The sequence below is a fragment of the Orcinus orca genome, chromosome 3 (genome assembly GCF_937001465.1).
Source record: "Orcinus orca chromosome 3, mOrcOrc1.1, whole genome shotgun sequence".
In the NCBI taxonomy this organism is placed as follows: domain Eukaryota; kingdom Metazoa; phylum Chordata; class Mammalia; order Artiodactyla; family Delphinidae; genus Orcinus; species Orcinus orca.
This window is the reverse complement of record NC_064561.1, coordinates 147,101,966-147,129,710: the sequence shown is the minus strand read 5'-3', so window position 1 is coordinate 147,129,710 and position 27,745 is coordinate 147,101,966. Positions and strand designations below refer to the sequence as shown.

The following is a 27,745-nucleotide window of genomic DNA, read 5'->3' as shown; positions in this document are numbered from 1 at the left end:
TTATGATTCAATAGAAAGCACATGATGCCTTTTTTTTCAGCTGTATTTTTAGTATTGTAATAATAATTTTAAAAATTGAGGATTTATTTGTTTATTTTCTACAACAATTATTTTGTGAACACAACAGGATTTTAGATGATGGCATAAGATCCAAGACCTTTACATAATGGTAAAGATTTATTTCAGCACAAAAACTAGATATTTTCTTCCCAACAAATTTGAAGATTTAGAATTCTAAGAATATAATGCTAAAGTTATTACTCTACAAATTATTAGTACTGACCTTTGAAATTAAATGTGCCCCTTTGTTCCTTTTTCTCCTCAAAGAAACAAGAATAACTTCCCATTTGTTCGCTATTAACGATGGTGAACCTAAAGATAATTTAAGTTATTAATACAGGCTTAGTTCTCGAAAAACTCTCCTTAATGAAAATGAAAGACTCAGCCGTTAATCAAAATTTAAAGATGAAAAAAATTTGTAAATGTGCAAATTAGAATATTAGCATAACATTCAAGTGACAGCAAAGGAAAGGATGCTCATTCAGGAAAATATTTAGAATTTAATTTCATCTAGCCATACAAGTTAAAATTTTGTTTACTCACATGTATTGGGTATACAGGATGCTTCCTGTTGCATTGATGAGATAGTTATTCTCAAGTAGTTCATCACCTTTTTTCCAAGTCACATTTACTGAATTCAAATCTCCAGATGTCATGAATTGGCATGTGAGTTCTATATTAGAAGGTCTTTCTAAAGTGATATTTTTTTCGACTGGCATATTGGAATGTTCTGTTTACCACAAAAGAAAACAAACAAAAAGATGTTGTAAAAGTTACATTTAGGGGAAATCCAAGATATAAAAAAGTTTAAATAATCAACAGTAGGGCTATATCAGCAGTTTCCTAATGTAACAACAGTGCTACATCAACAGTTTCCTAATGTAACATTCCTTTGAAGAATTATTCCTCTGTAACATATATTTAGTTCCCTTTATTATTTTCTTTCATAGGCACAGCTGAAGAAAAGTTTTGTTACAACAGAAATGGAATCACAAAAGCCTAACGCTGTGATCTTAATCTGCTTAAACTCACTAGCTGACAAGGATACAGGGGGAAGAGTACTGTTGAAAGAAGTGCCATGTGCTCTGACAGTGTAGAAACAGTACAACCGTAGAAACAAACAGAAACTAGTAAGGAGAGAAAGGAGTGACTGTTTCAGCTCCTTTCAGTAATCATGTTATTGGTAGTTACTACAAGAAAGTTTTGTGTGTAATGTGGGTTTGTGTGATATACTAATTCTATCGTTCCCAGTCTTCTTACTCCTTAAGAATTTGTAGGGATGGGATAAAGATACAGTCGTGAGACAGAAGAATTTAAATAAACATCTTGCAGTTCTGAATTTTCACTGCATTTGAAATATCAGTACAAAGCCATTAGGTGATATATCTATATATAAATATGTAGATATAGATATTGATATATATATCCAACTTAGAGCCAACTTTTTAAAATTTTGAACAGTGGTAAATAAAGAAAAAAATATCAAGTAAGCACACTGCTCTTCCTATACTAAATGTACCACTGGTAACCAAATAATAAAGGAAGATAACTTTCTGTTTATAGAATTCCAGCAAATAAATGAAGAAATCATAGAAATACAGTACAATGATGCAGGAAACCCTGGTGAATCATGAATCCAGTCATTTTGCATCAACTACTGCAATCATCTCAAAAACAGAATTGTGTGTCTCCTGAGGAGGAACACCCCACTACCTAAGAAGTAATCTTGTCCAAAAAAAAAAAAAAAGTAAAGTGGAAGGGGGCAGAGCACGGGCTCTAGGCACTCAGGCAGTAGTTGTAGCACGTGGGCTCAGTAGTTGTGGCTTGCAGCCTCTAGAGCACAGGCTCAGTAGTTGTGGCACACAGGCTTAGTTGCTCCGCGGCACGTGGGATCTTCCCAGACCAGGGCTCGAACCTGTGTCCCCTGCATTGGCAGGCAGATTCTTAACCACTGCGCCCCAGGAATGTACCCCTATGTAATAAAACAATTTTAAAAAGCAAGGAAGTGACTATACAAAAATCAGAACAGTGATGGTTACTTTTAATGGGAAGGAAAGGGCTGTGTTTGGGAGAGGGCACTGCATTATATAAACATTTCTCCATCTCACGCTCAATAGTATAGTATCATTAAAAGTAGAATGCAGAGCCAAAATGTAGAAAGAAAAAAAATAGAACTTAAAATAGCATAACATCCCTTTTAATTACATTTAAAACTTCACAAAAGTGCTTCCTTAAGCAATGACTACGTGCAAAGTTTTGCCAACAGTGAAGTACAACTAGTGTGAAGTGCTTTGTGAGCACATGCTTGAAATAACCGCTCGTGTAATTCTAAAATTGCTGAATTGAATTTTATGCCCAAAAAGTAAAACAAAACAAAACAAAAACCCTAGCTATGGGAAGACCTTAACAAAATTCAATTATACAGGGAAAAAAAATTGAGTCAGTAAAACTGAAGGGATTTATACATTTCAGCATATGTACATGCAGAAATTATACGAGGTACTAGTAATAGGAGAAAATGTTTCAAGATCTGCTGTATTTGGTTCTGAGCTTCTGTTTTCTATAAATTTTCCTCACTTCATCTTTAGCTCTATGACAGCCTTAAAACTTAGTCCTGTCTGTCAAAGAAATTTACTTCGTTAGCCAATTTCTTAAGAGTTTTCTACACACAGTCTCTGTCCTCACCCATGTTCTCATTTCAATATGGCATATTCTAGTATCTTACCACATTACAGAAAGTGCTTTCTCTTGGGTTAAAAATGGCCTATTTAACCTGATGACCTCTTTTCAGAGCTCATGTTTTGTTTGATGTGTCTGAAATATCAGATGTTGCCAGAGACTACCGACTCCTAGAAATTTCCTTTACTTCACTCCCATTTCATGATCCTAACATTCTGCTAGCCACACCAATTCTTCCAACTACCCCTAAATGTTGGTCTCCCTTGGGACTTTGCTCTCTGGTCTCTTTACTTTTCTGTTTGACACTCCCATGTTGGATTCAACTATTATTTCTAATATCCTTTACTTGTAAAACTCTTGGCTCCATTCAAGACTTCCTTCTTGATCCCCAGGCCCACAGCTCCAGTTGCCTACTGAGCATCTAAACCTAGATATCCCAAAGGTTCTTCAAACTCAAAATATCCGAGGGAGATGCATCAGCCTTCTCTTCTCCTGACCCCTAAGATTAAATCACATCCAGTAGAATTCAGTCGATTCTTACCTCTGAAATGTCAATCAGATTTGCTCAGTTGTCTCCAACTCTTCTTACTGTAGGGCTTTGATGGGGTTGAGAACATGCTATCCCTAAAATATGGCACCTTGGTATACTAAATGTCTTACACTGAAGGAGTTTGTGAAAATAGCAGAAGCAGAAAGGTCACTCTGACATTCCCCCTGTGCTTCTCCCTTGAAACAGGTCATAAAACCTTCATGGGAGAGGTGCCTTCTCTATAGCTGGGGGAAAGGAGCATCCTTATCTCCACAGACAAAGGGACACATAGAAGAATTATAACAAATAGGATTTGCTAAATTTCCCCCAGTTTATTACACTTATCTCATACTCTCTGATCTATCATATTCTCCCACGACTCTCCACTCTTCATCAAGCCTAGCATAAAAATACTCAGATTTAACTGTTTCTTTGGGTCCTCCTCTCCTTATGAAGGATGCTGTGTCACATAAAACTTAAATTAATTTGTATGCTTTAATCCTGTTAAACTATGTTTGTCAGTTTAATTTTCAGACCCAGTTAGGGACCCTAAGAGGGTCAAGGAAAACTTTTTCCTCCCCTACACCTTCATTACCTTTCACCAGGATGAGAAAAATGACTTCCTAACTTCTCTTGGCTAGTTTCTCCTCCTCTACATGTTTTTTTTAACACCACCAAAGTTGTCCTTCTAAAGTAAAACTCAGATTATTATTCTACTCTGATTAGGTACCTTTCATTTGCCAAAAAAAGTATACTTTTTTTTTGTTTTTAATTCGTGGTAGTAACACGAGACCTACCCTCTTATCTGTAGGCACAATGTTGTACAGTAGATCTCTAGAACTTATTCACCTTGCTTAACTGAAACTTAGACATTTGACTAATACCTCCCCATTTCCCACCCCTCCCCAACCCCTGGCAACCACCACTCTGTTCTTTGCTTCTGTGAATTTGACTGTTTTAGATACATCATGTCACAATAGCCAAGATGTGGAAACAACCCAAACGTCAATGGATGAATGGACAAAAACAGTGTGGTATATACAAACAATGGAACATCCCTCATCCTTTAAAAAGGAGGAAATTCATTTGGCAATATGCCACAACATGGATGAACCCCAAGGACACCAGGCCCAATGAAATAAGGCAGCCAGAGAAGGACAAACACTGCACGATTCCATGCATATGGAGGGGTCTGCATTTTTGCAGTCTCTGCTCATAGTAGTTACAGCCTTTTTTTGGTACTGCATGGCTCCTTTGAAGACTGAACTGGTTTGGTTTATCTTCCTGCTTTGTGTATGAAAGGAAAGCTTAGCTTATAAAGAAAGAAGAGGTCTCAGGAGGTCAAAATGCCTAGGACATGTGGTAGGTGGACCATGACTCAACTCTACAAAAGACTCTTTCACATCTGGCAAAACTCTGCTTTAGGAATAAAATCTTTGTAGACGTCTGTGAGTCTCCTCCCTAGGTCTGAGCTGAGCTGATTCCTGCTGGATGCTGCTCAACCCAAGTCTAACTCGTGCAGGGTTCCCCTGCTCAGAACGAGGAGGCCCAGGCCTCGCTCCAGTGCATGGAGCTGTAAGAGGTTCCGGCAGTCAGAGCACCCAGAAAAGGCTGTTTGACTCTTGCATTATTTCTTTGGCACCTCGTGAGGCTGATGACTAACTTTCCTGGGGAGAACTGGCAGGGAGATGTAGCTGCATTATCACCCCTAGCAGGAAACAGTACAGAGATATTAACATTCCAGAAGGTGATTCCAGGGCATGGTGCTCTGCTTGGTGATGTGGTTCACTGGAGCCTCCTAAGTTAGAATATGAATTATTACCCCATTTCACAAGAGAGCAGCCCAATGTCAGGGGCTCTGTGCCTGAGGTTACTTACAGGGCAAAACAAAGTATATTTATATTGAACATCTCAGTTTCCCCATTTATAAAATGGGACAATACATATTTCATAAGATAGTAGAAAGGATTAAATGAACTATCATAAGAAAAGTATTAGTAATATAGTAACTGCTGAATAATTACACACTTCCTCCCTATCACCATTTATCTCATTTGGGTAGTATAACAAAAGTTATCATGTATGTTGCTAAAAGTTATACATTGATTGTATCATTTAATCTTCACAGAAGTTCTACGGGGTAAGTACCATTATTCTCATCACTATTTCATAGATGAGAAAATTGAGGCAAAGAGAGGTCGACTATCTTGCCCAAAACCATGCATCAAAATAATAACAGCAGAGAATCTCAAATTTAGGTGTGACTGAGTCCAGATTCTCACAACCAACTCTCAAAGATATGAAATGCTCATGACAGTGAAATTAACTTCTTCATCACTTTCAAACTACTGAACCAAGGTTTTAAATGAAAGAAAACATTAAAAGAAGATGAAACAAATTTATAATTTAGCAATGTGATGATAGATGATGTGATCAACGTTTTTTTAATTTAAAAAATTTTTCTCTTCCAGTTTGAGATATAATTGGCATACAGCACTATATAAGTTTAAGGTGTACAGAATAATGTTGTGATTTACATACCTTATGAAATGATTACCACAGTAAGTTTACGGACCATCCATCACTTCATAGAGATACAAAATAAATGAAAAAGAAAAAATATTTTTTCCTTGATCAACATATTTTAAACATTCATACTTTCAACTAAGTGCTTCTATTAAAACCGCAATGTAGCCTTTCTTCTTGCCAAGCCATCCTCCAAGCCCTAATTGTTATCTCACTGTTTTTTATACTTTGCTGATGCTTCTGCAGCCTGATTTCCTTCCTGTCAGGAAATCACAAGCATCAAAAATACGTAGAAAGTTTTATCCCTAATACTAAAATACTTTTTGGTTAGCCAGAAAACTAATGTGTCCATTTAACTCAATGGACAATGTTTCAACTTCCCCAAAACTCCACAACTGCAATGCATTTCTGCTGTTTTAGAATGTTATAAAAACATCCATGACATCGACATTTCCAAGACCATACCCATTTGCTCGGTTTCTGAACTACACTTTTAAAAAGAATGTTCTTTAAATCATACAGTAATTTACCTCTGTCTAAATACTCTCTTAAAAATTTAAGGGTAAGCTGGGACAAAGAGAGTGGCATGGACATATATGCACTACCAAATGTAAAATAGCTAGTGGGAAGCAGCCGCATAGCACAGGGAGATCAGCTTGGTGCTTTGTGACCACCTAGAGGGGTGGGATAGGGAGGGTGGGAGGGAGGGAGACGCCAAGAGGGAAGAGATATGGGGATATATGTATATGTATAACTGATTCACTTTGTCATAAAGCAGAAACTAACACATAATTGTAAAGCAGTTATACTCGAATAAAGATGTTAAAAAAAAAAGTATATGGACCTTTCTTAACATCAAAAACACAAACAGGGGCTTCCCTGGTGGCGCAGTGGTTGAGAATCTGCCCGCTAATGCAGGGGACACGGGTTGGAGCCCTGGTCTGGGAGGATCCCACATGCCGCGGAGCAACTAGGCCCGTGAGCCACAACTACTGAGCCTGCGCGTCTGGAGCCTGTGCTCCGCAACAAGAGAGGCCGCGATAGTGAGAGCCCTGCGCACCGTGATGAAGAGTGGCCCCCGCTTGCCACAACTAGAGAAAGCCCTCGCACAGAAACGAAGACGCAGCACAGCAAAAATAAATTAATTAATTAATAAACTCCTACCCCCAACATCTTCTTAAAAAAACACAAACAACCTGATTAAAAAATGGGCAGAGGACCTGAACAGACATTCTTCCAGAGAGACATACAGATGGCCAACAAGCATGTGAAAAGATGCTCAACATCACTAATCGTCAGGGAAATGCAAATCAAAAGCACAATGAGATAGCACCTCACACCTGTCAGAATGGCTATTGCCAAAAAGACAACAAATAGCAAGTACCGGTGAGGATGTGGAGAAAAGGGAACCCTTGTGCACTATTGGTGGGAATGTGAATTGGTGCAGCCCTTACAGAAAACACTATGGAAGTTTCTCAAAAAATTATATATAGAATTACCATACAATCCAGCAACTCCACTCCTGGGTATCTATCCGAAGGAAACAAAAACACTAATTCAAAAAGATATATGTACCTCTATGTCCACTGCAGCATTATTTACAATTGCCAAGATATGGAAGTAACCTAAGTGCCCATTAATAGATGAATGGATAAAGAAGATGTGGTGTACACACACACACACACACACACACACACACACACACACACAATGGAATATTACTCAGCCATAAAAAAAGAATGAAATCTTGCCATTTGCAACAACATGAATGACCTAGAGGGTATTATGCAAACTGAAATAAGTCAGACAGAGAAAGATGATTACTGTATGATTTCACCTATATGTGGAATCTAAAAAACAAATGAACAAACATAACCAAATAGAAACAGAGTCACAGATAGAGAACAAACAGGTGGCTGCCAGAGGGGAGGTGGGTATAGGGTTGAGAGAAATAGGTGAGGGAGATTAGGAGGTATAAACTTCTAGTTACAAAATGAATAAGTCACAAATGTGAAATGTACAGTGTTGGGAATATAGCCAATAATAATGTAACATATTTGGTGACAGATGGTATAGACTTAGCTATACTTATAGTGGTGATCATTTTGAAATATATAGCAATATCTAATCACTAAAATGTGCTCCAGGAACTAACATAGTGTTGTGGAATCAATTATACTTCAAAAACAAACTCATAGAAAAAGAGATCAGATCTGTGGTTACCAGAGGCAGGGGTGAGGGGAAGGGAAACTGGATGGTGGCCAAAAGGTACAAACTTCCAGTTACAAGATAAATAAGTACTAGGGATGTAATGTACAATTTGATAAATACGATTCACACCTGCTGTGTGTTATGTTAATACTGTACTGAACACTGGAAATATGCTAAGACAGTAGATTTCAAGTGCATTCTACACATACAAAAAATGATAACTGTGAGATGGTATGTTAATTAGCTTGCTTGACTGTAGTAATATATATATCCATACAGTCATGTTGTACATCTTAATTATATACAGTGTTTATTAAAAATTATATATATATGGAAAAATTTAACTATAATAGATAACCTAAGTCAAATGAGATCTAAATCATCACAGGTGATAATAGAGTATCATAAAAATACTAATTCTCCCCCAAATTAATCTATAGATTCAGTGAAAAATCAGTCAAAATCCAAAAAGTATTTTTTATGGAACTTGATTAGAAACAAAAAACCCACATGAAAGAGTAAAAGTCCAGGAAATAGGAAAAGTTATCTTTTAAAAAAAGAACAGGGGCTTCCCTGGTGGCGCAGTGGTTGAGAGTCTGCCTGCCGATGCAGGGGACACGGGTTCGTGCCCCGGTCCGGGAAGATCCCACATGCCGCGGAGCGGCTGGTCCTGTGAGCCATGGCCGCTGAGCCTGCGTGTCCGGAGCCTGTGCTCCGCAACGGGAGAGGACACAACAGTGAGAGGCCTGCGTACCGCAAAAAAAAAAAGAACAAAAGTATAATGTTTCAAAAATTAATATTAATTTGTTAGTGCTGCTAGAAAACACCTAGAAAATTAATGGAATAAATAAGCAGAATTTTTCAGAAGCAAGTTGGAAACTATTAGTGGATCAGGAAATAAATTTGGTAGTTACCACCAGATTTGTTTTTTAATGGGTTGTAAGAAAAGAGAAATTATCAAGTGTAACACATCTGTTAGGTGTGGGTGTTGCTTGACGTGTGGGTGCATGCATGGTAGTGCATCAGTTTACAAGGTAAGTTGTTCCTTACTTTGTGTAGCACTATAAAAAGTTTGAAAAACATTGAAACAGTAGAGAGACAGAATAGCATATGGGAATTTGGAATATGATTAGTGTGCTATTTCACAGCAGTAGGAAAAAGAACTGTTCAGTAAAGGGTGTTGGGACATTAGCTATCTATATAAAATAGTAATAAAGTTAGTGCTCTATCGCACACAATACGTAAAACCATATTTTAAATGGTTTAAAAACTGAAGGTTAAAAACTCCTATTAAGAACTCCTATGAAAATATTAGGAGAAATGTGTAAATGAAATTTCTACACAATAAAAAACACCATGTAAAATTTTGAAGACAAGAAAGAACATTTGCAACTTTTATAAAAAGTACAGATTAGTACTCAAAATGTATAGCTGTCTCATTTACATACATTGAAGAATTTATAAGCCCAATAGGAAAATGAATAAAGGGTATTTAACAGATAAACATACACAGATATAAGTATGCCTAACTCCAGGATGCAAATTAAAACAATAATTTGTTTTATTAACAGGTTTTCACACTCAGAAAAGCGAAGAGTTTAATACTATCAAGGTTGGTCAGGATCTAGAGAAAATTATACTCAAATATGCAGATGGGGGAAGGGGTAAATTGTCAGGCTACTTTGGAGGGCAGTTTGCAAGTATGTATTAAAATTAAAATGTGCATAGTTTCTAACTCAGCGATTCTACTTGTGGCAATTATTCTAGAGGAACACACACAACCATGCCCAGAAAGAGATATGTAGAAGTGTTCACTGCTCATGGTTTACAATAGAAAAATTTTTAACAAACTCAGATCTAGTGGGTAGAGGCCAAGGATGCTGCTAAACAACCTACAGTGCCCTGAACATGCTCCCCCCAACTCCAGCAACAAAGAGTTATCCAACCCAAACTGTCAATATTTATGCTAATGAGAAACCCTAGTGTAAAACAAAAGTTGCTAACAGCCACTACCAACTGTGTTACTATGGGCGATCCCTCTTCTACCTTCTCTTTCACTCTCTGTGTATATTAGGATTCACATTTTTTTTTCCTCTGTACATCTACAGTCTACATAAGATTTGATAACTGGTGGTCTGCTTCTGAGAAACATCCTAAACATGTGAACCTAATTAGAGTCATTCTGGGATCTTCCCTGCAACAAAGTGTCTGAGCAGCCAAATGTAAGAGACTCTTGCTTCTTTTCTTTTTTCAATCTGATTGACCAGGCACTTGAACCAGGAATCTGAATGGCCCTAATACAACTTCTTGTCTAGCTGGTCTAAGCAACATGGCTGCCTTTCCCGACCTTGACTAATCTTCCCAAATTTTACTCCATGCCTTAATATATGTATCTGTAGCTCCAATGCCTGCTTTGTCTATCTCCCTGTCTCACGAGGTCCTTGCCAGGCCAGCTGCTCACATCTCAAAATGATAAATAAAATGTGCCCGTGGGGAGAGCCTATGCCAACATTACCAGGGTAGTCAAGAAAGCTGCCAGCTGATGCTTTGGTTTTAACCTCTTGGGTTAAACTATAACACACTAATGGAGGCACCAAACACTATAATATGCACAGAGAAAGAAAAAAATAAAACAATAAAGAAATATTCTCATTGCTATAATACAATGACTTCTGAATATTGACATTGGGAAACCTAGCACAGTTGTGTTAAAATAGTCCATTATTAAAAGATCAAGTTTTGAAACACAGTGACATCAGACAACTGGAAAAAAAAAAAAAAACACTTCATGCTTAGTGAAGTCAATTATACTTTTACAAAGATATCCATTATCTCAGCAAATGCAATTTCCAAGACAAACCTATTTAGCAAAGGGCAATCAAAATACCTTTGTTTTCATTGTTTTTGAAATTTCTTTCCATAGTCTCATAGCGAATCTAAGTTTCCTTAAAATAGGTATAATTGTATTAATAACTGCTGAAAGAAATGAGTAACTGGGCATTAAGAAAGTCTGCAAAGTATGATGGTTAATAGCGTGGCGCCTGGTGTGAGACAGTCTGGGTTCAAAATCAAACACCCAACTTACCACCTGTGACCATGGTCAGTTCACTTGATCTCTTTGTGCCTCTTTTTCCTCATCTGCAAATTGCAAATAGTAATAGTACCCATTGCTTAGGGTTCTTATGAGGTTTAAACTAAGTTATATGTAGAAATACATACATGGTACATAGTCGATACCATATGTCTGTTAAGTAAATGATTAGCAGTATTTTAAAAACATAAAACAAGTAAACAATTAGGCTTTCATGAACCAAAGGTCATGTTTTTCACTCTCCAAGGCACAGGACCTGTTTCCCAGTCTCAAGCATCTTTGAGGAAATGTGCTATGAACTGGGCCAAAAGTTGTCATGCTGGTCCAGAATCTGCAACTAATGTACTACATTTGCATCTCTGTAAAAAAAATTTTTTATCCCAACAGAGAGATCAACTTCTAAAATGGCCAGAGGGGAAGAGAAAATAAGTAACAACACAGAAATGTTAAGCACAATTCAAATAAACAATGATATGACAAAATATGAAAACATTCTATTTATGAAGTAGATTAAAAATCCTGATGGTAACAATAAGAAGAAAGCCTATGGTTCCTAATAAGCATAAGTATGTCTTCAGATTTAAATTCTATATTTCAATAAAGGCAGTTCCTAAGACCAAACTTCTTGATGGGAAGGCAAACAGAACAACAAGGGTCACAGTTCAGAGATCCTGTGTTTCGAAATTAATGTCAAATCTTTTCTTTTGTCAAATGAAAACAAACCTAGACTTAAATAAGGAGAGACTTTATTCCAGAAGTCTATTGCAATAGGGAAAAATGCTCCAAGCTTTGGATCTACAAGTATCTCACTGTCAAATAGAAAAAGACTTTTATAGGGAGGGGTAAGCAGGCTAGCAGGAACTTTTGAGAAGAAATGAGGCAACTGTCGGCTAGAAGCAGACAGCACGATTGGGCTGTGGTCATGCATTTACTGCTGGCTCAGACTTGGGGCATGCCAAGTTCAGGGGTCTGGGAGGAAGAGAAAAGCCTGACTAAAGTTTGATCAGGCCAAAGCTGAAGGTGAGTGATGGACAATTGTGAACACCTGCTCTCATGAATACTGTAGGAATACTGGTACCAGAATAAAAGAGTGGTTAGGAGTGAAACCCTCCAAACGGGTTAAGTAAATAACCAACCTGACATCAACTAAAAAGTCCAATTTTTTCTCTCCCTTTGGGCACCTGACCCTTTTTTTCCCAGGCTCCAGCTACACAGGATAAGTGAGGGGTGTGCTGCTGCCAGCATTACCAGGCCAATCAAAGGATTTGCAAACTTATGTTTTCACATAAATCTCTCTTAAAGAAACATTCCATCCTAACAAAGGAAACCAACCTAGAACGCGCAAAAAGTAAAAGAAGAAGTAGCAACACAGGAGTGTTGTAATTACTTTTTACAAGTAGGAATAAGCTCCAAATACTAGGATGGGGACATCTGGGAACAAACAGGGGTTGCACAAAGTCATAAAAATGTTCTCCTACCAGAAAACTCACTGCAAATATTCCACTGGTATCAGATTGAGGGGAGGGGCACACCTTTAATTCATATTAAACAGAAATAGAGGAACCGTTCTTAAACTAGAGGACAGTTAAAGCCTGGACATATAATTGGATGAAACTTATTAGTGACTTAAAAAATAGGATTAAAATTCTAATTATACTTTTGATATTGTTGCTAAAACAGATAACTACTCTTGCTCATTTAAAGAACTCTGAGATTACTTTTAAAATACTGGAATCCAAAACTGTGAAAAGAGAAAGCAGACTTGAGTTTTATGTCAGGGTTCTTCGCTTGATTTTCCATAGCAGTCATAGATAACATCTTTAATTTTTTGCCTAAAGGCCTTCCAGCAGATACATGAATTCTCCTCTCAGTGAACAGTGGTTTGAACAGATGTACCAGCAAGGTGTGATGAAAACCGAAGAGCATCGGCACATCAAAATGAGCCCTCCTCTCGTCCCAGGTGCCCTCCTTCTAGAGAGCATTTAACCCCCATGCCTGGAAAGGCTGCCTCCTCCCTCACACAGGGCACGTCAGCCTGGTCGCATGGGACCCCATCACACTGTGTTATGACTGTATAAGGTACTGGTGTGTCTCCCCCGCCAGTCTGGCAGTCTTTAGTACTTCATAATTCATACAGTAGCTTAATTAAAAATGAAAAATTATCTGGCATTATATTATTTGAAACACAATACACTTACCAGTCAGTGATATGTTATGACTCTCCAAGGAAAGGTTAGAGTATTTCGCCATCATTTCTTCCCGGACAGGTAGGCTTGTGAAAGATGCAGCTGTAAGAATAAGAACATGTGATTACATATTATTATCAAGGTTAAGTGACTGTCTAAAAGTTAGTTCACAGCAGCTAAAATGGTATATTGTATACTATTAATGAAAAATAATGTTTTCAGGAAGCTCTGATTCACTAGGTCTTACACGCTCCACAGACATTCAGAAACACACTGAGCTATTAAACAAAATTTCCAATTTTTCTATGTTATTTTCTTACTGAAAAATCCCTATTGATTACATCAAATGGCTTTAAAAAAACCCTTTCCTTATCCTAAAATTCATAGTTTCTTTATAAAACATAAATGAAGATATGGAGAAATTAGATAAGACTGCCAGGGGAAAAAAAGGACATAGAAAGGCAGAGAGAAGATGAGAGCACAAAAAGGGACAGAGAGACCAAAATAAAGGGCATAAAAAAGGAATAAGAGAGAGTGCACCGGGCGCTAGAGGACAGAGAACATAAATGGATGGACAGGGAGAGTCTGTGCTGCTCTGTTTTCCAGCTATGGTGACGGTCCAGTGTGTCCGCTACCAAACCAACTTTCCATTTTTCTGTCACTTATGTCTTCTTTCAAAAACGTTCATCGAAGAAACAAGGTTTCCATTTCCACCTGTCCCACTCTCCTCAAAGATTCTTTTTTTTTTTTAACACTAGCTACTGTTTTTTTGACTTTAGGACACAGACCTTACCTCCCACGAAAACTACCCCAACTTTACCAAACAAGTCAGAGGAGAAAGGCTCATTATTGTAAACTTGGCTGCATTCTTAAGACCCTTCATTCACTTTAAATTAAACCTGGGCCTTTTTTACACCACATTTTTAATACTGTGCTCAGAAAGTTATTCCTAGTGCAAGATTAGATTTCTAGTTCTTTTCTTATATGTATGAAAAATGTTATCAAAGCAAGTGATCATTTTTGTTGCTTCAGCTTACACACAGCTTTTCAATATTGCCTAATAAAAAAACCTACCTCGCAGAACCTAGCTCTCCAATTAGCCATATTCCAGAGCTTTTATCACTTCTAATACAGTCTTGGAAGGTGGAATGCACTTTCCCATAAAATAATCCTTTAACAAATAACATACCTAAATCATACCACCCTCTGACACTGATTATTTAGGAAAATATGCCCTGAGTTTCTCACTAGGCTGCCAGGAATACAAAACTTCTCCTCCACCCACACCTAATATTCATTCATTCCTATTCTCTCTCTCTGTCACTCTCAAGCACACACACACATTGCCAAAAAGTCACCTATCAATATGAAAATTCTTTTTTTCTATTATTGGGCATAGCTCACTTACAGGTTGCAGCATCTGGGAACAGCAGATGGGAAAGAAAGAACTGTTCCACTCTATCATCTGTTCTGTGAAGCTTGCAAACATAAGCTTTGATATCTTTGCTTCCTTTGCTAGGGAGACCTTTTTTCTTGGCCTAGCCTATTGCAGAGCAGAATGCCATCATGAAGATCTTCACCACACTTTTTATCCCCGAAACAAGCTCATAACCCTTTTGAGATGGTCTGACTATTATTATTATCATTATCATTATTCTTAGTCACAGTATCAGCAATAGTAAGGATGACATAAGCTGAAAAAATGCTGTCATTCTGATTCTCATTTCACTTAAATACGTGAACACATACAGCATACATGCTTGATGCCAGTAAGGAATATGAAGCTGAGTAAATTTGGTTCCTGGAGGGCTGCATGGATCATAATAATGTTGGTTTAGGCCCACAATTTGTTATTGAGAGTCATTAAAATGTCAGAGTAGCACCCATTTATAGTATTGACTGTAACTAGCCTATGTGGTATATACAAGTTGGTATGTGAGCTACAGAGTATGAAGTGTGATTTACATCTTTGAAGGACTCTGGAGGTAGAATAGAGCTGGAGATAATGCCAAGGAGATGAGCTCTGAGGCTGGGGTTATCTTCCCATTTTGCATCAACAGGATGTGGATGGATGGGTCCCCCTAGGACCTACATTAGAACAAGGAGAGAAAAGGGGTCTAGGCTTGGCTTGGGCAAAATATAAGCTTTTGAAAGTTGAAGGAATAGGAGGAAAAGGAAAAACCAAGCTTCAAGAGTAGGAAAATTTGGATAGTTCCAGAATATAGTAACTGTTGTGACCACTTCCAATTGCCAACTCATATATTAAAAATACAAACAGACATCTGTAATCCAGCCACCACCTGTATCCTAACTTCCTATTGCCTTTAAAGCATTCACGATCAGGCTCCAGACTCCACTGAAGAAGCCCCAAGTGCCAAAGGGCATGTATAACTGTTGTGATTTTTGTCTTGGGAAAAGTTCCTCTAAGAGTCTTGAGTACAAGAGCAGGGCAGTCTGCAGAAGGTGTTAGAATATTAAAGTGAGAAGTTCACTGTTTAGCCAAGATATTTTTTAATCAAAAAAGTGAGAATGTAAACCTTATTGCTTTCAGTAGGAGGACAGCTGGGAGGAGGCTGATGCAGCTGATGTTAGTGTCTAAAGGAAACTGGCAGGAGATTCAGGCAGATGTGGTTTGAATATTTCCCTGAAAGGATTAGGCTGAGTCACAAAAAGAAGTACAGAATGGAGAGTCAGGGATTTGTATCCTGGTCCAAGTTCTGCCAATGACTTGTTACTTGGGGTTTCATTTCATAGAGAAGGGAGGATCAGAAAAGCTGGATAATATTGAGTGATGGTGCCAAGATCATAACACGCATTCCTTAAGTTATCATACTCACTCCTCTATTAATCATTGCTGGAAATTTTCCACTCAGCATTCTTTTACAGGTAGTGGCCAAAATGCCAGCATAAAAGAGTAGCTTTTAGTAGTTGTGACAGAGATTAAAAGATTTTTCTCCCTCTACTTGGGCGATGGGGCATGAGGGTGTTGCATCAAAGAACTGTGTAACATTCTAATTTTCACCTATATTGTTTCATGGGAAATTGCAAAATGATCTCCACTTAGATATCTTTAACATATTACATTTTAAAACAGACATTCCTAGAAGGGTTTATAATTTATGCTATTAACATTTTAAATGAAATAAACATGCTATAATTTCTATTTAATATTAAGGTAACATTTTCACTAGTTTAAATGGGGCCCTATTAAATTGAAGTAAATTGGGAAGAAAAAAAGATAAACACTAAAAAACTGCATTGGGTTTTAAGATTTGCTTTTATTTAAGTCAGAAAATCAGTTCAACTATACCTCTGTTTAAGAATAAGCATTTTGGGGCTTCCCTGGTGGTGCAGTGGTTCAGAGTCTGCCTGCCAATGCAGGGGACACGGGTTCGAGCCCTGGTAATGGGAGGATACCACATACCGCGGAGCAACTGGGCCCGTGCGCCATGGCCGCTGAGCCTGCGCGTCCGGAGCCTGTGCTCCGCAACAACAGAGGCCGTGACAGTGAGAGGCCTGTGCACCGCGATGAAGAGTGGCCCCCACTTGCCACAACTAGAGAAAGCCCTCGCACAGAAATGAAGACCCAACACAGCCATAAATAAATTAATTAATTTTTTTAAAAAAGCATTTTCTCTAACATACCCCCCGCAAATCTCTTATATTTTAAAATCTTGGAAGGGTCTGGACATCATTTAAAGAAAGGTATAAGAAACAGCTATTAGGATAAATACCATTCCCTGCCTTTCTCTCTCTCATCCACATAATGTATTGATTGCTATCAACATGTATAATTAAAATTATTTTAATAAGTCTTAGTTTTAGCGTTCTGATAAATAGCAATATAAATGTGCAACCCAATGACAGAAACACAACCTAGGAATGGATAACATATATTATAAAACAGAGGTTTCAAACTCAGAATATATTTCCCCGTGGAAGCAACACTATCATTATACATAACCATGAGATCCCACACCAAATTGTAAAAGCCATTTAAGCCATGATATAGCTGAACTACAGCATTAAAATGTCTAATTACCAATACTACATTTAGAGTTCTACCGCTGGGCTCTAGGAATATAGGATCCCTATCCCCTGTCCCTAGCGGCAGTAGTAAAAGAAGAGAAGGGGAATACAGCTACCTTGATTCCTAGACACTATACCCCAGAGAGAGTTTGTCAAGAAAAGAAGAGGAAAGAAGTTTTGGCAAGAAAATAAATTCCTGATAGGAACATTTATAAGTCAGACTTTCTAAGTCAGGGACAGGTAACAGTCTAGATAGGGAACTCATATTTTTTTATATACATGGGAACTATTGGACAAGAAGGTCATTTTTAGATTAGTTTAAAAAAAATTAAAGAACAATTAAAAAGCCTAATGACAAAAGCAATGTGTACTTTTACACAGCCTTGTAAAACTATTTTTAAAACTTGGTCACACAGAAATGCAAATAAATTGACCCTTTCTTTAAAATATGATTTTTGTAATAAAATATATTTTGAAGGGCAGTGTGGAAACTAATGTTTCAAACTACCTCCACCTGGGTCATTAAGATATTTTAACAGTGAAACTTACGCCAAATAAAACTAGGATTTCTGCTCTTTCTAGAGACTGTGGGTTTTTTTAATGTTTCACGCACTAGGTTATTCTCTTATAGGACTTAGATTTTGTTTAATGGTTCTCAACTAGAGGTGATTCTCTTCTTCCCTGCACCCTGCCCAGGGGATATTTAACAATGTCTGGAGACATTCAGGTTATCAAAACTTGGAGGTTACTACTTGTACCTGGTAGGCTATATTAGTTTCGTAGTGTTGCCATACCAAATTACCACAAATACGGTGACTTAAAACAACAGAAGTTTATTTGCTCAGAGTTCTAGAGGCTAGAAGCCTGAAATCAAGGTGCAGGGCCTTGCTCCCTCTAAAGGTGCCAAGTAAGAATTGTTCCTGCCTCTTCCTAGCTTCTGGTGGTTGCCAGCAATCCTTGGCACTCCCTGGTTTGTAGATCCGTCACTCCAATCTCTGGCTCCATTTTTACACATCCATCTTCCCTCTGTGTGTCTGTGTCTCTAGATCCAAGTCTCCCTCTCACTTCTTTCATAAAGACACAGTCATTGGGTTAAGGGTCTATCCTAATGTAACATGACCTCATGTAACATGACCTCATTTTACCTTGATTACATCTGCAAAGACCCTACTCTCAAATAAGGTCACTTTCACAGATACCAAGGGTCAGGACTTGAACATCTTTTGGGGGGTGACACAACTCACCCACTACAAAGGTAGAGGCCAGTGAGGCTGCTAAGCATTCTACAGGACAGCCCCCCATAGCAGAGACTTATCCAGCCCAAAATGTCAATAATGCCAAAGTTGAGAAATCCTGATTTCACAACAGGTACATCTTCAACCCTCATTCCTCAAAGTGATGATTTTTAAAAATCTTCAAGTGGCCCTATAGCCCTGAGGTCCTGTTTTACATGGTTTAGGTGCAGATATTTTAAAGCATGAACATTTGCAGCCCTACTACCTATTTTGAGGACCTTTTCCAAAGTGGCACCAAGTGCTGGATGGCGTTTTAAAATGCAAACTAGGAAACCAGTTACAGCTGTTAGCTAGCTCCAGGCTCTTGGCTACATCACAAAAGCACTCTGGGCTTCAAGATCAATCAGATGAGACATCTAAATTCTCTTTCAGGATCTCAGAACTATATAATTATAAGGCAATAGTAAAAAAGATTCTATCTTGAGAGTAGGGATACATTAGTAATGATATGACCACAGTAACTTTAAAAATACCAGAAAAATATTATTTTCAATTAAAAGAGAAACACCATTTTTAAATATAACATCTATTAATTCTATACTAACAATATATTATTTGAGATATTTTGTTGTGCATGAATAGTGACCATGTTTTATAAGGAGTAGAGAGTTTAATTTTAGTAAACCATTGTGAGGTTTTTTTCCTTCTATGTCAATGTGTGTGTCCTAAGTTGTTTATTTCCGAGGTTCACCTAATATTGTGAAATATGTGAGGCCAGCTATACATAAGTAACTTGAAAAGATTACAATCTAGGACAGACAGCCTCAACACTTACAATCTGTCTCTGTTTGAGGGCAAATACTCCTTTGGAAAATCGTACCTAATTACATAAACTGATGACTATTTCTCAGCTATCCTTGTAGTTTGTCTGTTAATTCAAGCTTTCTCAGAGTTGAAATTCTTTTTGCTTTTCAAGCAATCTCAAACTAACAGAAAAGTTTTCCATACAGAGTAAAGAATGTTTCCCCTGAACCACTGGGGAACAAGTTGGTCACCTGATGACCCATTCGACCTCAGAAACATTACAACATTATTTCCTACAAAGGACATAGTCCACTTCACCCCAATACTGCTGTTAAAATCAGGAAATTAGCATTTATGCACTATCATCTCATCCCACATCTTATCTAAGTTTCAACAAAAGTCTTTATAATGTACTTTTTTAGTCAAAGGTTTCAGCTCAGGATCACATGAGCTGTCATGAGCCATGTCCCTCTATTCTCTTCACTCTAAACAGCTTTAGTCTCTCCTGACTTTTATGACCTTGATGCTTATGAAAGTTCCAGGATAGTTAAGTTGTAATACGATTACATTCAGAGTAGACATCTTTGGCAGGAAAATCACAGAGGAGATGTTGTGTTCTTCTCACTGCATCCTATCAGATGACACACAATTTTCTTTCTTTCTTTACTGATTTACACTCTGATCATTTGATTAAAGTGGTGTCTGCCAGGCTTCTCCACTTAGAAGTTATTCTTTCTCCCTTTTCATTAATGCCAATTTTGTGGGAAGTTACTTGGAACTATATAATATTTTGTGCCTCATCAAACTTTCAATTGACTCATTTAATTAATTAAGTTCAGTATGTACTCATGAATACCTATATAATTCAATGGACATTACTCAGTGCATATGGATACTAGTCCATTAGTATTATTATTTACTTTCATGCTCTATTTGTCCATTCGTACCCACTTCACTTTGGCTTCTGTATCCTTTTGACGTCACCCATTATTCTTTGAACACTTCACTGCTTTCTGGCATAAGATGTTCCAGGCTTATCCTATCCTTTCCCCACTCCAGTCCTGATATCAGCCATTTCTATAAAAAGTCCAGGTTATTATTAGTGAAAAAAAAATGTATTTAGAGTCAAGATTTGGGTGCTAAGTATGTTCATCACTGCTCCATCGCAGTGGGCAGACCTAAGAATACATGTGTACATATTCATACACACACAAACATATATATAATGGGTATAATATACATACATATATACAGTTGGCCCTTGAACAATGAAGGTTTGAACTTCAAGGGTCCACTTATGCGCATATTTTTTTCAAGAGTAAATACTACGTTACTGCATGGTCCATGGTTGGTTCAATCCTTAGATGCACTGATACAGAAGGCTGACTATAAATTATACATAGATTAACCTTTGTGTTCAGGGATCACCTGTCAATATATATGACACATATATGCATTATACATATATTTACACATACATGTTTATATTTATGCATCTATTTATATAGATATATATAGACATAAGACATGGATAGAGATAGATATTTAAAGTCATGAATTCACGCTAATGCTGCCAATTGCAGTCCAACACCACAAGGTTCATTTTAGTCTTCCCCGTTTATTTCCTTCTTCTCTAGAGAAAAACCTAGATTCTATTATCCTCACCAGCTTTACTTATTTGATCAATCCCCCCATATATAACTAATCTCCTGTTGGCCCCAAAGAGATGTCTTCCTCGCCCACTTAGGCTCCAGCATCCTGCACTGTCTGCTCCTGCATGCTTTACCTCCATCCTGTGGTCAGGATCAGACCTGCATGCCATAGCTGCGTAGAAGCCCTTGTCACTCTGCTCAGCGCTGAGGCCTCTCGCCAGACCACCCTTCTGCAGGAACGCCCACCTCACGTGCTTCGGCTCTAACACTCTACACGAGGCTGCCCTCCTACCTGGATGCCATCCTGACTGGGCTCAGCTTCTAATTCCCTGATCTGAAACAGTTTGGGTCCCTTCAACAGGGGAGACGCTTCCGCATTTCCCCACCTAATGACTACAGGACTCATTCCCAGAAGGAAGGGAAGGAGATGGGGATGAGAGGTGGGGATAAAAGACCAGGACGAGGAAGAGCCAGTTGAACTAATTCTTAACAAAAGTGTATATAATGTAATTTCAAATGTGATGGTAATTTAGGGTCAAAATTTTGATGCCTCAGATACAACCCTATTAAAGACAGGCTTATACCCCATCCGTTCCTTTAAAGTTTAAATGCCATGAAAGGTAAAAACTGCTAAAGTTTTCTGCTTAGATATAGACTAACAATGTAAGGCATATGTAGGTACTCGAATATTTGTTCCAACAAATATTTACTACCGGGCAGTTGCTCTGTGTGTCTCTAGAAAGGAAGGGGGCATTGATCAAGGAAGCATGTAAGCAACATCCTTTAGAAGTTAAAAATGATCATTTCAAATGACTCCCCTGCAAGCATTTTTCAAAAGATAAGCATGACCCTTTCCTTCAATTTGTTCTCCCATAAGAGTAATAATAATGATTTTTAAATATTCCCATTTATGTAATATTTCTCCTTCATAAAGATATTCTACATTTCTTATTTAATTAAAACAGCCTAAAAGAGTTAAGGTGAGTCCTTGTGCCAACTTTATTCCAGGACTCAAACTGAGTCAGCAAGCCGTACAACCCAAATCTAGCATTTGTATCCACACACTCTGCTGTCAGTGATTCCAAACTTTCATAAACATACCCACTCATCTCAGAGAGACAACTGAGTTTAAGAACACAGTATTTGGAATCGGACTGAACATGCTAAATTTCCTGCTCTACTGCTTAATCATTTGTACTTAGGCAACTATTTAGCCTCTCTAAATTTCAAGTTCCTCATCTGAAAGTCAGGGATAATAAAAACTAACCCATAGAGCTATAAACTATATGGTGCAATGCCTGGCACACAGTTGTTACATAGTAAATATGATACATTTATGATAAAAAATGATAAACATTTTTATTTTTAAAATTTGGCCCCAAATCTTAGGTTTATAGAACACCTACTTCCAAGTAGTTAAAAGCACCTAGGTAAAAAATAGCCAGTAAACTTCACAATGGTCTTTAGCGAGGAGGAAACTGAACCTCACCGACATCGATACAGTATCTATAAAGTGAGATGAGGCTGCCTCACAAGTTTTAATTCTGCCTTGAAATGAGATGTTAAATAACTTCATGCCTTTTATATGTCACATTCTTCCATAATTTTAGCTTAAGTGGAGCTTAAAGGACAGGACTTGTGCTACATACACACACAGACATCGGCCGTACATATATACATCATTCTTTTTATTTAAAATGTTATTTGTTAATTTATCCCACCTTCGTTTGTTTCCTACTTTTCTCTTTGGAAGTCTGCTCTAAGTGTCAATTTAAACCTGACTCCCTGATACCAATGGAATACCTATCCAACAGTGCACTCTCTAGGCCATATCATTTCAAAGCAGTGGTTTTTCAACCTGCTTAGGATCATATGATTAAAATCACATGGGAGCTTTTAAAACTCCTCACGTGGAGGCTGAATCCCAGGCCAACTGGATCAGAATTTTTGAGGGCAGGATCCACTTATCAGCATTTTTAATGCTCACTGGTAATTCCAACATACAGCCAACTCGAGAACCAAAGTTCTAGGACACACCTAGAATGCGTTGGTCCTCAGAAGTGTAGTACTCTCAGGTGAATGATAGGTGAATCAGGGATAGGCCAAGGTGTAGAAAACGTCCTTGACCATTCTTTATAAGTGGTGTGAATGAAAAAGAGAAAGGTGGCTGCAAAGCGGGGTGAGGAAATTTAGAAACAGAGGCAACCCAAAATGTTTTGTCCAAGTTGTTAACAGCTAGGCCTGTTAAAGGACATTTATTTAAAAATGAGTCATCTTATTATTTGATTATCTTTCCATCTTCAAAGTATGTTACAAAAAATTACATGCTATAAGCTCATAAAAAATGAATTCCTATTAAAGGTTCGAAACCTTGTGTAGAATAATATCCTGATTTTAGTTACTGATGGGCAATATTTGCAAACTTGGAGGTGGTCTGTTATCCTAATCAGCCGCTAATACTTTGAAATTTATAACACAGGAACTTGCATTAGAAAGTACGCTAGATAGAATACTTTCACCATAAAAAGTAATTATAACCAGGTGAAGCTAAAATGGCAGATCTGGTGTTCGTTTCCCTGATGCTTTGCACCAAAATCCCTCTTTCAGTGTCTTAATACAACCACAAATACAAACAAAGAAAAACCCATGGTCTTTGTTTTCAAAGACCAAGGTAGAAAAGAAGATACACACATTATTATCCTTAAGTCGTGGGGCTTTGTTTTGTTGTTGTTGTGTTATTTCAGCTCAGCTCTAAAAAACATCATCAAAGCCAACCCACCTGCCAGGAAGGGAGGAGGGGATATTTAAGCCTCACTATCGATTTAAGTGAAGGGCCTTGGGAAATGTGGCTTTCAGAAATCCTGCCACTTTAGCAGAGGCCAAGTCGCTGCCTTGTTCCTGCCCGTACCCTCACACCCTTTTCCTAGGAACACCCAGTCACTGCCCTACTACCCACGACCCCGTCTCGTAGGGCGCTGTTCGTTCCAGCGGAGGAGCCCGAACCGCACCGGCCTCTCGGCCAGTTTAGATAACCCTAGCGTGGCAAACGGGCGGAGGCGGACGCCGTTCCCCACCCGCGGTAGCCAGCATCCCCGCGCGCTCTCCGCCCCCTCCTTGGCCCAGAAACCATCACACCTGGGGTACGGCCGTCCTCCGAGCTCCGGCGCACCGGAGCGAGGAGGCATAGGAGGAGCAGCGGCAGGGGCGGCGCCCGGGGCCCCCGCAGACTGGGGAGGGAGCGCATGGCGCCAGCAGGTCCGCCGCGGTCCTCGCGCACCCACCGCCGTCGGTCCCCGGAGTCGCTGCGCACACTCGCCGGCGGCCCGGCACCCGCTGCCAGGCCCGGGGGCAGGACACTCGAGAAAAGGCGGAGTGGGAGGGGCCGGCCGCCCTGCCCTCCTCCCCTGAGACACTCTGACCACGCCAGCAGCACACCCAGAGCTGCGCCCGGCCCTCCATCAATTATGCAGCCAGCGGCCGGCTGCAGGAGCGCCCGGATGTGCGGTGACCACCCCCGCGCCGCATCCTCCGCCGCCTCCTCTCCGCCCCAGCAGGTCAGGGAGGGAGATAGCTGAAGACGCTGGCAGGTGGCGCCTAGCCCATCTCCTGGGAGAGAGGTCGAAACTCCTAATATTTATATGTCTATAGATATATCTGCAGACTATCCTTTGCAGTTCATCTGAAGCAAGGTTAACTTATTTACTTTAGTGGGACAGAGGGTGGGAACGCGTTTCAGCTCCCCCGGCCATTCTGGGTTAAGAAGGCTTATGTGTGCGCTGGTGGAAGGCGCTATCCAGCTGCCCGGCATCCTGGACTAATGTCTTTGCTCTGCCTACCAATCGCACACAAGCCTCCTCTCCGGTCTCTGAAGGCTTAACCGGTTCGCTCTAGATTACGGTTTCAGAGTCTCAAGAGTCCCGCAGTCTGTTTTCCTTTTTCTTTTGTTTGCTTAACCTAGCAGTTTCCGAGAAGCCACTTAGAGCTCAAGAAACAAAACTACGGAAAGTAGATAACTGTGTAAAATGCACAAGCCTGTAGACCTTTGTCAAACTCCAACACCGTTTAAGATGTTATCCCTTACTGTAGTTGGAATTTTTCAGTGCTCCCGACCAAATAAAATAAAACAGCTAAAAGCTACTGCTTTATCGGAGAGGGTAGGAGGAATCTAATTACCACATAAAGGAGTAGTAAGATGTGATAATTCTCCAGGCTGTTATAACACATTAAAAGATATATTTTAAAAGTATTTCTCATGAGTTTGTTCCCCCTGCCTTTGTCTTTGCAATGTCAGGTTTGATAGTCATAAATTCAAAATATATCAATGTCAAAAAAAGGATTGAAAGAAAATGTTAGATACGAATTTTGAAAATTGAAGTGCAAGACAAGAGCTATGCTCACCTCATACAGGAATGATTTTTAATTGGTGTGTATTTTTAAAATATTCCTGTTTCCAGTTTAATGTTACATAGGCAAAACTTTGAGGGAAAATGTAGATTATTTGAATTTGTATCGAGAGAACATGAATAATACAGTTCGTTAAGCAATATTAAATTTCCACCAAGTGCCAGGCAATGTGTTCATTTCTTGTATTGCAAGGAGTGCCTGCATGTGCGCGCGCGCGCGCGCGCGCACACACACACACACACACACCTAGAGAGCTATTTATCTATGAACTACAAATCTAAGGAAAGCCTCGTCTCAGTCAGAAAATTATGGCTATAATGATTAAACCTTTCTGAACAAAGCCTTATGAGAGACCCTGAAGGACTACATTTTACATCATGACCCTCTTAAGACCTTGAGCGGACTTGCTAAACCCAAACTGCCTGATCACTTGTCGCTAAGTCACACCCCTGTCTTCCTGCCCTGCATCCTGTCTCAAGACTAACTACAAGCATTTCCCTATGTCTTTGGAGAGTTTTAACAGTTAAGCACTTCTCAAAACAAACTGGACTCTGACTGACCTTCCCCAATTACTCCAATAAAATCCTTAAGCTCAAATTCACCTTTCTTCAAATAAGCTGACCTCATTTAAGGAAAAATTATCTTCCCAGTCAGATCAACGTGTTTATGAACAGAAAAAAGTGACTTGCCAGGTTGAGGCAAGTTTCCACTTCTCTTTTGCTGTTAGAGCAAAATAAATTGAGGAAGAAATATAATTCTTGTTTTGCTAAGCATTTTGAAAGTTCTCCCCATTAGTACTGGTTTATATTTATATATTTGATATTTTTTAGCCTTATCCCCAGTCCATTTTTTTCAAATGATCCGTATCCTTTAAAATCAATTTATATACTACCTTCCATGTACAGCTTTTTCTGACCTTTCTGGTCCAGATTGACCTTTCCCTCCATGGTGAATTAAATATGGCCACATCTGCTTTGACACTGTCCTCATCATGAGGTATGTTGAAGAAGAAAGAGGGTCCTGTATTTCCTCCCCTTGAGCTGGGTGACTCCTGTTGACATATTGAATATCGCTGAAGTAACACTGTGTTACTTCCGGATCCAGACGACAAGAGTGTCCATTTCCTTCCTTCTTGTCTTGCAAGACAGCTGCCAGGAAAGAAGTAGGACTACCTTGAGATCACCGTGCTGTGAGAAGCCCAAACTACATGGGGGGCCTAGAAGGATGAGGTGCCATGTAGAAAGAGGGGCTGAGGGGCAGTAAGGTGTTCTAGTTTTGTGAGGGACCCTTCTTGGAGCTTCAGACAAGGCCTGCTGAGTGCCACGTGATGCTCCTTGAAGCAGAAGAATTGTCCAGCTGAGCCCTGCCTGTACTCCTGACCCACACAATTGTGAGATGTAAGAACACTATTGTTTTAAGACACTAAAGTTAAGGGTAGCTTGTGTCACCACAATAAATTATCCAACCACTCTCCTCTGAATCTCCCTAGGATTAATTTGACAATTAACAATTTACAGCCTTGTGACTTGACCTTCATGGTTGGTTTCAACCCCCATTTAAATATTTTATTGGTATTCAACTTATGTGATTATATCTTCTTTCCCGACTACATTACAACTCTTTTCAGTATAGGCAAACCATCTCTTTTCTTCTTCTGTTTTTCCTAAAACTCTGTTTTCCCTTTTTCTATAGTAAAATAATGCTATAAAATCTTTCTTTTTTTTTTTTCCTTAAGCTATTGTTGAGTGAAAAGTGTATGACATGATCCCGGGAAACTCTGAAAATGAGAATGGGAATGTGGAGTGGGTTAGTTCCTACTGAAAATAATATTTAATTTTAAAATTTTATTAGAAAAAAGCATTATATCAGACAGTAATATGTAAAGTACTAAAAATAAAGGTGGGAATTTGCTACTGCCCATTAGTAGAATACAAATCCAAGTCATGAGATAATGGTAGGCAGAATTCGTCAGTGGCCCCCCCAAGATTCTTGACACCTGGTCACATGGGGTGATCCTGGAATGTGGGCAGGTTTGTGAATATGTTGGGGTAGTCACTATTTTGATTAGGGTACATTTGATAAGACTCTATTTCAGCAGGCTGGAGGGAGACATTCCTAGTGAGGCAGATACCCTCATGCTTGTCTGGAAAAAGCAAACAGCCACATGGTGAACTAACTGCCCATGGAGAGGGGCATCCTCCAGGAGCTGAGCATGGCAGTCCTACAACCCCAGGGAACTGAATTCTGCCAACAACCAGTGAGCTTGGAAGAAGCCCCAAGCCTCAGATGACATCACAGCCCCAGTCAACACTTTGCAGCCTGGTGAGACCCTGAGCAGA

General features: G+C 39.0%; 1 protein-coding gene across 1 annotated transcript in view; it reads right to left on the bottom strand.

Annotated features, from left to right (window-relative positions):
• EMB (embigin) overlaps positions 1-24,466 on the bottom strand; it is a 41,478-nt gene extending 17,012 nt beyond the window's left edge. Inside the window, exons 1-4 of the mRNA XM_004265942.3 lie at positions 24,138-24,466; positions 13,295-13,384; positions 604-790; positions 284-372 (exon numbers count right to left, since the gene is read on the bottom strand). Coding sequence (XP_004265990.1) covers positions 284-372; positions 604-790; positions 13,295-13,384; positions 24,138-24,246 — 475 coding nt within the window. The 5' untranslated portion in view covers positions 24,247-24,466. The remainder of the gene's footprint in view (positions 1-283; positions 373-603; positions 791-13,294; positions 13,385-24,137) is intronic.
• Positions 24,467-27,745: the final 3,279 nt, after the last annotated feature.